Genomic DNA, 12,124 nt, shown 5'->3' with positions numbered 1-12,124 from the left:
GATGTCAGTTGACCAGCAGATAAGTGTGGTTTTAAAAGCATGGCCTGAAGGGGCAGAGTTTCCCCACCCCTGCCTTAAAGTTTCTATGATGCTGCATTAAGATTTTATGGGTCAGGTCTGGGGCACTGAGAGGTCATACACACACCTCCACAGAAAGCCCAATGGGTTTTTACCCCCCTCTGACCCTCCTTTCTAATGGTTCTGTCCAAAGCGGCCTTTAAACCAGGACCTTTAAACTATGATCCAATAAAAATGTGTGTAACATGAATTACATGCAACAAATACTCCAAGGCACTAAAAAAATACTTTTCATACTATGAAAGAAACAGAAGTCATGAACTTCTATTATTTTATTGTCTTGATTTGTTTGATTTACTTCAATACAAATTAAAAGGGGGGGAAATTAAACATATTCTCATTTTTGAAATTTGAATTAGAACCAACAACTCTCTGATCCATAATTTTATCTATCAAAACCAGGACAGAGGACATGAAAAAGGGAAACTGATTTTATACTGAAGTTCAGGACAATTTCTTAAACTCATCTATAAATTTTGTTGTACCAAGAACAACTTAACACTTGCACAAATCTTGTGTTTGGCCTGGTATGATTTAATTAACTTTACTACTGTAAGAAGAAGAAAAAAACCCCATGCCACTCACTGCTACTTGTGCAGAATCCATGAATCGTAATCCAAAATAGTCATTTTCAATGAGGTCCAGATGGTACATGATCTGTTCAAACAGCTGCTGTCCTTTGGCTTTTTTCTGAAATTACAAGAGGAACTTGTGTTAGTAAGAGGCTGATTAGTTGATGATTAACCTTATTTTTGAGGGCAATTCTGCATGCACTCAGAAATTCCAGTAAAAACAATAATGCATTGCTACTCTCTAGACACCAATTCGGTCAACTGCTTATATTACTTCTAATAGCAAACCTGATAGCCTTTGACTATCATTTTGGTAACAAAACCGAAGGCAATGGTTTCTGCATATTCACTTTATACTCTCTCACACATATACACAAAAATAGCCTGAAGAAGACTGAGCATGCTTCTTGCCCTCCAGGAAGCACAAGATTTATCTGATTAATTTCTATGCCATCCTTCATGTGTAGACCCCAGTTTACAGATATATTAAAACCACAAGAATTAATATAACTATATCAAAATCACAATTAAAATTAAATCATATCAGTGGAGAAGGGGGGGGGGTGCTTCTTCCAATTCTGATTAATAACTCCCTGCCCAGTTCAGCAGAAAAATTAACAGCTTAAAACTATCCAGAGATGGAATTAGGGTTCAGAGATGCATACCATGAATATATGGATCCTGTAAACTCAACTTCCCCACCCCCACTCTCTCCAAAAGTATAGTAGAGGGGAAAGCATCTCCTTCCCACCACTGTGACAGCCAGGTTGAGGACTACATGAGCATCTTTCTTCTCCCCTAAACTCAATCTCAGCAATCACTATCTCTAGATCGCTGACCTTAACGAACCAGAAGTTACTGATCTAGTCCTGAAACTCAGCACCCCCTATGAACTGCATGATAACTGTTATTTCCCAACTGTTTTACCTCATCTATAATCTCCCACTGCCCCAACTTCTTTTAATATTCATTACTGAATCCAAAGTTACTAAAAAAATAAACACATTAAACATTTAAGAACTCATTGGAACAATATGCAGCCTGTAATTCTGGAGGTCCAGAGGCCCTTTCTTTAACCTATGAACTTCACAGAATTGCAGATTTCATTTCTGGCCTCTACAGTCACAAATAATGTGAATATGCTTAGGCAAAAAAACCCGAACAAAATGATTTGCAGTGCCACACAAATTGTTCAACATAACCTCACAAACACTCAATAACTTCATTTAGAATCACTTCATTTGAAACGGAATTGAAGAGGAAATCTAAAAATGTCACCAAAAATATTTATGTTTCTCAGTGCTCTGACAATGTTCTTAGTGTCTCAATTCTTGAGACGCTCAGTTTGACAGCAAACTTTACATTGCACTCATGAAAGCCCACAATAGTCAAATAGCTTGTTTCAGGAAGGCTAAGAACCCTATTCCAAAAGTACATGGGTGCTGCAGCTCTGGCTGCCAATTAACTACTCGGCTAGTTACAAGGTGCTGGTACTGATGCACAAAGCCCTATACAGCTGAGGACCAGGACAAAAATATCATCTCCTTCCCTTATATCCAATCATCCATTGTGCTCTGCAGGGCAGGGCCTCCTGCAGGTACCATCTTATCAGGCCATATCAGGCACTACTTCTACTGCCTGTTTGGTGTTTGTTAAGATCTTCCACTTTCAACAAGCCCTCTGAGAGAAGAGTTTTATCTTCATCAGTATCTGTATTGGATTTGAAATTGTTTTTATAGATGCATTTAAAAATTTGTTTTATTGCATTGTGAAATTGCTCCTAGATGCTTCAAAACGTCTAGCTGGGTGCAGAAAAAATGGTACTGATGTTAACAAGTTTTAGGAAAGAAAGAATGTCCCTAAGCATCCATCCACAATGCAGCTACTAGAATTTTCCACCCAGGGTCGCCTTGATCTCTGGCCTGCTCTTTCCCATGCCCAGCCACCCAGAGAGGTTAAATAGCAAAAAGAAAGAAAGAAAGAAAGAAAGAAAGAAAGAAAGAAAGAAAGAAAGAAAGAAAGAAAGAAAAAGAAACCAACAAAAATACTGCAAAGTGAAATCTGTTTGTGGCCAGAAAGTTTAAAGTAATTGACATGGAGAACAGGGCTGCATTTACTGAAAAAAGAAAGGAATAATTCACAATCTCTGCATTCACCACAGTAATATTTTATGCAAGTGATCTTTTGTGTGTATTGTGCCTCAACTTTTTAAATACAGCAATCCTATGAGTTTTGCAAGATAACCCCACCACACAAGCCTTTGTCTGGCAAAATGGTAACTATACATTCCACAATGTGAGACAAAACAACACACATAATTGTTACCAGTGAAATAATAATAAACAGAACATTTTCAATGGAACAGCAAAGCAGTGGAAAAATTTCCACACCACATCACTGCTAACAACTCCTGCGGTTTCTGAAAAAAGTAGGTAGTCACAACTAATACAAAGCAGCCCTCTTTGGTTGATCTATAGCAGGCATGTCCAACAGGTCGATCACAATCAATAGCCTCACGTTAGTGGTAGATCGCGGGCTAGTAATGACTCCGCCTCCTGCCCCAAGTGCTAGCTATCTGCTTAGCCGCCGTACATGTAAAAGGACGCTAAAAGTGGAAGCAATGTTGTCTGTAGCGCCGCCCTCCAAAAAGCTCAACAACTTTGGCTTGTCCCCCTCCAAAAAAGCTTAACAACTATTAGCAATGACAATGGGTAGATCACTGCAAGCTTTTTTTGTACTGGGAGTAGATTGCATTCTCTTGGGAGTTGGGCGTGCCTGCTCTATACAGTGGTACTTCGGGTTAAGAACTTAATTCGTTCTGGAGGTCTGTTCTTAACCTGAAACTGTTCTTAACCTGAAGCACCACTTTAGCTAACGGGGCCTCCCGCTGCCACCACGCCGCCAGAGAACAATTTCTGTTCTCATCCTGAAGCAAAGCTCTTAACCCGAGGTACTATTTCTGGGTTAGCGGAGTCTGTAACCTGAAGCGCCTGTAACCCGAGGTACCACTGTAGCTTACAACACAGGCAAATGGTAATGCACAATCTATACACTTTTCTTCAGAGAGAGAGAAAGAAAGAATTGTACTTATATACAGTGGTACCTCGGGTTACATATGCTTCAGGTTACATACGTTTCACACTCCGCTGACTCTTTAAAGGGAGCACGGCTCTTGGGGGAACCTTAGCCGCGCGCAACTGGCTGTCCTGGCTTATGGGATAGCCGCGCGCAGCCTCTCCCGGGCAAGGGAAGCCTTCATCCCCTGCCCGGGAGAGGCTGCCCGCGGCTATCCCATAAGCGATCCCACTTGCTGTCCTGGCTTTGGGGATTCAGAATTTTTTTCTTCTTGTTTTCCTCTTCCAAAAACTAGGTGCGCCTTATGGTCTGGTGCGTCTTATAGAGCGAAAAATACGGTCTATTAAGCTGGTGTATGTAGCTTGATCAGTAATATTCGCTAGTGAACAGTGATCAGAAAGCTGCCTCTTAAGTGGGCAGCCCACTCTCTTATGTGTTGGCTTAAGCAAATATTTCCTAGAGCAAATACCGTATTTTTCGCACCACTGGACGCACTTTTTTCCTCCTAAAAAGGAAGGGAAAATGCCTGTGCGTCTTATGGAGCGAATGTGTGGTCCCTGGAGCCAAATCGCTGTTGCCCTGCGCTGCTGGGGTGCTCTTTGGTGGGGTGGGGGAGGAGCCACGGTGCTCTGCCGGCAGCCTCCGTTTTCCCCTGAAGCCCCGGCAACGTTTGCAAGCAGCGGGAAGGCTGTGCGCTCCTGGGCTGCTCTGTGGGGTGGGCGGGAGGAGCCAAGCGGCTCTGCCGGCAGCTTTTGCTTTCCCCTGAAGCCCCGACAAGGTTTGCAAGCAGAGGGAAGGCTGTGCGTCTTTGCCCTGCGCTCCTGGGGTGCTCTTTGGGGGGGGGGAGCAACACTGCTCTGCCTATAGCTTTTGCATTCCCCCTGAAGCTCCGGCAAGGTTTGCAAGCAGAGGGAAGGCTGTGTGATCCTGGGGGGGAGGGGGGAGGAGCTACACTGCTCTGCCTACAGCCTTTGCTTTCCCTTGAGGCCCCGACAAGGTTTGCAAGCAGAGGGAAGGCTGTGCGTCTTTGCCCTGCGCTCCTGGGGTGCTCTTTGGAGGGGGGGGGGAGCAACACTGCTCTGCCTATAGCTTTTGCATTCCCCCTGAAGCTCCGACAAGGTTTGCAAGCAGAGGGAAGGCTGTGTGATCCTGGGGGGGAGGGGGGAGGAGCTACACTGCTCTGCCTACAGCCTTTGCTTTCCCTTGAAGCCCCGACAAGGTTTGCAAGCAGAGGGAAGGCTGTGCGTCTTTGCCCCACGCTCCTGGGGTGCTTTTTGGGGGGTGGGGGGTGGGGAGCCACACTGCTCTGCCTACAGCCTTTGCTTTCCCTTGAAGCCCCGACAAGGTTTGCAAGCAGAGGGAAGGCTGTGTGTTCCTGGGGTGGAGGGGGGTGGGGAGCAGCAAATTGCTTTCTCTCAGTGCCTCCTAATTCAACTGCAAAGGATTGCCTAACCGGATTCTGAGCTCCATTTGAAGTTTAAAAATATTAAGTTTGGGGATTTCTTCAGGTAGCAGTTTTGCAGAAATAGTCATAAATACATGCAAAGCATTTCCACAATTCAGTATTAGTGAGCTCAGCTAAAACCGAGCAGGCATCTGGCTCAGTAACAGTTTAAACTAAACAACTATAACCAAAATAAAAAAATTCCTTCCAGTAGCACCTTAAAGACCAACTAAGTTAGTTCTTGGTATGAGCTTTCGTGTGCATGCACACTTCTTCAGATACACTGCTCTGTATCTGAAGAAGTGTGCATGCACACGAAAGCTCATACCAAGAACTAACTTAGTTGGTCTTTAAGGTGCTACTGGAAGGAATTTTTTTATTTTGACTATGGCAGACCAACACGGCTACCTATCTGTAACTGCAACTATAACCAGACATCCTGTGTGTTTGTGTGTGGACCATGTTTCTAGCAGCTAATCTTTATTGCTGAAAAGAGGCACTGATATTCCACTCCAAATCTATAATTCATTATACAAATTCTTACAAGTACAGTCCACCTATACCAAACCAAAAACATTGTGTTCTCTTGTTATTGAATGGAAGCTATTTATTTGCCCTCTTTTCCTCCTCTGTTCTTTGCTCAGTCACTCCATTTTGAATCTTCCTTTCAAAACAACCATGCCTGTTTTGAGAAAACTTCAGAGATTTAGGAACTGGAGCACAATCATTTGATCTCTTTGCTGTTCCTCCATACTCCAAGCACTTCTCATTTGCACAGCCCTGGTTTCTCTCCCTGACTATTAATATTTTTGATTAATAACAGTAAAATGCTCAAATTTTAATTTTTGTGACTGCTGCCAATACTGACTTCCCAGTGATGATGAAAACAGCTACATTATAATGGAATGTCTGTCCTTTTTCCAATTTCTTCATACCGTGGCTCGCTTTAAAGCAGCAAAGTGGACAGGAGCCACCCACTTTGCTGTTTTAAATAGTTTAGTACAACATTTGAGTTGGATTTTTTCTTCTTCTTATTTTCCTGCTCTAAAAACTTGGTGCGTCTTTTGGTCAGGTGCGTCCTATGGAGCGAAAAATACGGTACTATGCTTCTCCAGTGCAATATTGCTAGGTCAGCTCAGCTTCCTGCCAGATGTTCCAGTTCCAAATCTTGCTGCCAAGAATGACAAATATAGGGTTATGTAACTATCAACTTATCCTCCCCTTTTCCATATACCAGTACAGTGTTTGTATGACTTCATGGTTCACATCACTGCAGTTTCTAAAATCAGACCAAGGAACCAATAAAAATAGACAAGGATATCTCTCTATCTATCTCTCTCTCTATCTATGTGGATATTACACATGGATATACCTTTGTGTGTGTATTAACCCTTCAACTCAAATGTTTCCAGAGTAGAACATGGAAAACATTAAAATAATAAAAACCAGAAATTTAAAGGCTGGTCCCTGCGCTTCAATCTCTTACGTTTGTCAAAGTGCTTTTAAACTGGTGTCCTTTGTACATAGTAAACAGTGAAATTATGAAATTAACTGTGTCCCTTGAATGGAGCTATGCCATATTTTCCTTGTTAATTTCAGTTAGGCTGGAAATCAAAGTTCACAGAGTGGAATGTCCAGGCTTTGGATTAAGAGAGAAATTGAGCACAAATTGAAAGGTGTAAATTTCAATCTGCTAGTGTGTTGCACATTAACTACATAAAATGTATATCCTGTTACAATTACGGTGGTACATCGAGTTAAGTACTTTAGTGTTGTTAGCCGCCCTGAGCCCGGCTTCGGCTGGGGAGGGCGGGATATAAATAAAATTTATTATTATTATTATTATTATTATTATTATTCGTTCTGGAGGTCCGTTCTTAACCTGAAACTGTTCTTAACCTGAAGCACCACTTTAGCTAATGGGGCCTCCCACTGCTGCCGCGCCGCCGGAGCACGATTTCTGTTCTCATCTTGAAGCAAAGTTCTTAACCCGAGGTACTATTTCTGGGTTAACAGAGTCTGTAACCTGAAGCACCTGTAACCTGAAGTATATGTAACCCGAGGTATCACTGTATAAGCACTTCAAATTTAGCAAACTGGCAGTACCAAACTACTATTAATATCTTTCCAGCAGGCTGCACCATACAGCAGCCAAGCTGTCACGTTTTGCACTAACTGCTGCTCAAGGGCATCCCCACGTTCAGCACATTACAGTAATCCAACCTTGAGGACAGTAATACACAGTTCACTGTGGCTACTATGGCTGAAACCATGACATGAGCACAATGATCCAATTCAACTCTGAGATAAAGAAGAACACAATCATTCTCTCAAACATGAGTCAACCATGTTGAAAAAGTAATGTAATTATCATACCGGCAAGTCCACACTGACATCAGTTCCATCCAGCAAAGAGACACGGCATGTAATTATGGATTTCTCATCTCCAGCAGCAGGGATGTGAGTTGCAGCTCGCTGGGCCTCTCTTAGCCGTTCCTTCTCAGCATGTTTGCGCATAGACCTGCGCCCAAGCGTTCGTCGAAAGAAACTCAGCATCGTTACTAAACAGGCCAATAAAAAGTTGTGAATGTTTCAAAAGGAAAAAGTCTAACGGCTTTCAAATGAACTATTTCAAAATCAAGGCAGGTAAATATTCACATCTCACTAAATTTCTAAGTAATTATGCACTATAGAAAAGAAGCACAAAAGCAGATATTTGTAATGCTCCTGAAAGGGTCAGTTCCCCTGCCAAGAGAACTTAGCAGCCCTACAGCAATTAGAAGTGCTGCTTTCAGACACCACCTGGAAATAAGACATCTCAAGAACTCAGCTGTCAACTTGCAGATGCTTGATTCAAAAGAATGCTCAGATCCTTCTGAGGCTGCAGCACCCATGCAATTAATGACTGCAAAACATTAGTAATAGGACTAGGGACAAAGAAGAAGGAAGTTTGGATTTACAACAGAATCCCATAAGGCAGAGAGGGAGAGAAAGAATGTAGGTAGATCACAGTGTCTCTCATACTTTTATGACACTAGGAAATCATTTTAAGGGCTAGTTAAGGAAGCTCCGCTTTAAATACATGTTTTAGAATACAACTTTTTGACAAGTAAGATAGAGCTACACTCTACACAGTGAGAAGACAAATATACCTCTCAGTAGCATGGTACATAGTTGTTTAAATAGTTCAACATTTGTTCTTGAATACTTTGGAATTCACAGCTTACTGGACACAACGGGCCTAGAGGCTTCAAAATCAGCCTCCACATTCACTTTTCTGTTTCAAGAACAAAGAGCATGCTCACACATGTTAGGTTCTGCTTGGTACAAAGCATATTTTGTCTGCATAAAGATTACAGGAAGGTTTCGAGGAAGGACAAGGGAAGCTAGCCCACCCACATACAGTACACATTAAGGGCACTCAAAAGTTTGCACCTTGCATGACTCATAGCTGAATCCAAACAATCTGGACCCTTGACAGAAGTTTCAGTCTCCACTATGAGCCAAAAAGGATAAACTGGCACATACGCCTTCCACCTTCTGTCTGTCTGGGCTTGCCTGCCACATGCTATCACCGTGAGAGGCTGGAATTCTTAAAAGGTTAAATTAGCACAACTGGAAGATTAAAATTTTAAACTACTCCAGATTTATTGACTATGGCATAAGCCCCTAGTAATATCAATATAATCCAATAATATCTACTTCTATTCAGAATGTTAATTCTGCCCAAAGAGAAGAAGCATTTATCTCCTTTAATTCTGGGTTTGTTCCTTGGCTTTTAAATAACTCTAGCTTAGAAAATAGCATCTCTGAATTCTTATACATATACAGAGCGGTCTCATACTGAAACTGGTTCTACTTTGACTTGCAAAGCTTTGAGAGGTCTCAGACAGAGATCTTTGCTAGCTAAGTTCTTTCATTCAAGCTTCTGAAGCTGAACTGAAGCTGGCATGTATGCTTGCTACCTGCTGTATCACTGAACTACTGTCCCCTCCCGTATAGGATAGCTAGTGGAAGGTTTGGAGAACAAGAACATATATTTATTCTAAGGCGTTTCATTGTTCAAAGCCCTTTATTGTGCAACCTTCCACATCATACAACCTGAGGCTGACAAGTACTCACTACCAGATACTAGAATGCCTGACCCACTTTCATTGCCACACCTGTTTGCTGAGCCACCTTGTACCCCTTTCCATAAACACATAGACTGAAGATGATGTGGAACTCACACCTGCCGAGAGCATCTTTTCACCTCAAGGTAGATGCACATATCCTACAGTATGATCTCTTATGTGATATGTAAAGCTGATGAAAGAGCAGCTCAGAAAACCAGTAAAACATATGCAAGGAATTTTGTTCAACATGTGAACAAGCTAAAGCTGAAATGACATAGTCATTGTAGTAACCAGTTGTGCAACTGGTGTGTTTATTAAATAAAAACACATGTCTGACTGATATGGAACTTCAGAGGGGCTCTTAAAGGCCAATAATGAGAACTGAACAAAATTTGGAATTAGGTCTGGCGTCTGCCAGTCAGTGCAACATCATACTGCAAAGCCACCTCATACAGTGGTACCTCGGGTTAAGTACTTAATTTGTCCCGGAGGTCCGTACTTAACCTGAACCACCACTTTAGCTAATGGAGCCTCCTGCTGCTGTCACGCTGCCGGAGCATGATTTATGTTCTCATCCTGAAGCAAAGTTCTTAACCTGAAGCACTATTTCTGGGTTAGCGGAGTCTGTAACCTGAAGCGTATGTAACCTGAAGCGTATGTAACCCAAGGTACCACTGTATCTCCCTATTTTATTATTTTTTTTTTATAAAAATGTACCCCCCCCCTAACCTCAAGCACAATAACCTCAACACTCCCCAAGATTTAGAATTGTACATCACTTTCCACTGAGAAAGTTCCAAGGTGATTTATAATAAAAACTAAAACCTCTTCTGTGGTTGGTTTGTTTTTTAAAGAAACTGAACAACACTGCCAATTTATTTCAAGGTTAGGCAACCAACAAATCAGTTTTGTTTTGTGAAGCCTGCAAATATCAGAACTGGCAAGCATACAGTATGTTATTGTTTCTGAACAAGCCCTCAACAAATATTCAAAACAGAGAACAGCTTGCACTGCAACTATTTGAACTGTTCAAGCTTAAATTTCCTCTCCTGACAAGATGTTTCATGATGTCTAAAGTAAAAGAGGAAACCCACATAACAGCAATGAGTGGTATTCAACTAAGTTTCACACAGAGTTAGACCAACTGAAATTAATGAACATTACTAAATTAGGTCCATTAATTTCAACAGGTCTACTCTGAGCAAAACTTGGTTGAATAACACACAATATTTTTACTATTGTGGCATAACCATGGACAGCATATCTATGATATGTATAGGATGCTAAAGTAGTACTGGAAAAAGGACCACTTCCCCAATACCCAACAGATAATAGCAGGACAGGTCAAGAGGTAGAGGTAAGAATAACAAACAATACAGTTTAGGGAAGAGGCTCAATATATAGCTCGAGACTATGGTTAGTCTCTCCAAACATTAACTATAACCAGACAAGAAGGGTTCAGAGTGTATTTTTGTTTCAGGCACAGGGCTGCTCTCTAGAAAAGGGGAAAAGATCACTCTGAACCAGGTTTCAAGAAGAGGGATTTTTAAAAATTATTTGCAAAAACTGAGCATTTTAAAGGGGGGTGGCAGTATTGCCTCTGCATCATTTGTCAATAAAACAAAGGGGGTTGCCTCAGAGCTGTCTATATTATGACTGGAAACTGGGAAGAAGTGTTCTATGCTTTACCTCCTCGCACATTCAAGTAATCAGTAAGAACTGAGTCATGATGAACTCCACACCCCACAAAAAAACCTGTTCAGCTCCACATAGGGGCTCATTTCATATTTTGAGGATCCTAGTTTTATGTAAGTGGAAATTCCTTTGGCTATGACAAAGGAAATGAATATACATGAGAAGCAGGGTGGGGTAGGAGGTGGCAAGTGTTGCACACTACATGGTTAATGGCTTACTGTGAACAAGAACTCACTGCATGATCACAGCTGCTTCACTACACTCTTTTCCTTGCACGAACAAGCAGCCATGAAGTTTGGCTTGTTGCTATGCCCAAACCAGGGATTGTGGTTTATTTCACCAGCAAGCCAAATTTTGTTTATGACGTGCTGACTATAGTGGGGAGGACCACACATTCAGAATGTGGTCATAGCATCCTGACACCAGAAAGGAAATAGATATGGGACCATGTGAAGAAAATAATGCCCAAGAAGGTACAGAGTACCTTTCCATCATAACTAACTACATCCACGTCCATTCAAGGAAATAAATGCTTTCAGGTCTCACAGTGCTGGGATTGAACTAATGGCACCTCTTTGTTTAGACACTAAGGTGATGAAACATCTTCCATTATTCCCCTCCACAGTTAAAAGATGGGGAATATGAAGCAAATGAGTATGGTTGCTATGCACTAATGGAAATTGGGTGGATGGGGAGAATGCACAGGCATTAACACCCCCCCTTATATTAAGGATTTTAGCGTTGTCAGGCTAAAAAAGTAAACTAAAGTATCACTCCCAAACAACATGAAGGGAACAAAGGTAGGAAGCTTGAGGGCACCGTCAAAACACAGATGAGATACCTAAACACGCAGCCGATGAAAACACAGCGCTTGATTATAGGGGAATTAAGACACAGGGAAAGGTAAACAGGAAGCCAGTCCATGGAAAAAGGTCACTTTTTAACCCTTCCTGACAGATTTCTGCCCCCGCCTCCCATTTCAACCCATCCTTAATCCCACCTTTGTCGGGATTTGACGCCCGCCACCCCCCCCCCTTTGTCGTCGCTTCCTATGGCTGTGATAATTAGGTCGCAGAAACTTGCAACTGGTCGGGGGAGGCGGATGGACGGGAGGGAGGGAAAAGGTGAGGACGGAGGGGCTGGGA

General features: G+C 42.1%; 1 protein-coding gene across 1 annotated transcript in view; it reads right to left on the bottom strand.

Moving 5' to 3' along the window:
* The window catches only part of EPB41L5 (erythrocyte membrane protein band 4.1 like 5), a 59,426-nt gene that overhangs the window by 46,446 nt on the left and 856 nt on the right, over positions 1-12,124 (bottom strand). The window contains exons 2-3 of the mRNA XM_083489292.1: positions 7,546-7,730; positions 664-768 (exon numbers count right to left, since the gene is read on the bottom strand). Of these exons, the coding sequence (XP_083345418.1) occupies positions 664-768; positions 7,546-7,730 (290 nt within the window). The remainder of the gene's footprint in view (positions 1-663; positions 769-7,545; positions 7,731-12,124) is intronic.

Source organism: Podarcis liolepis, assembly GCF_965112155.1.
Source record: "Podarcis liolepis genome assembly, chromosome: 1".
NCBI lineage: Eukaryota > Metazoa > Chordata > Lepidosauria > Squamata > Lacertidae > Podarcis > Podarcis liolepis.
This window is presented reverse-complemented; position numbering and strand designations above follow the sequence as displayed.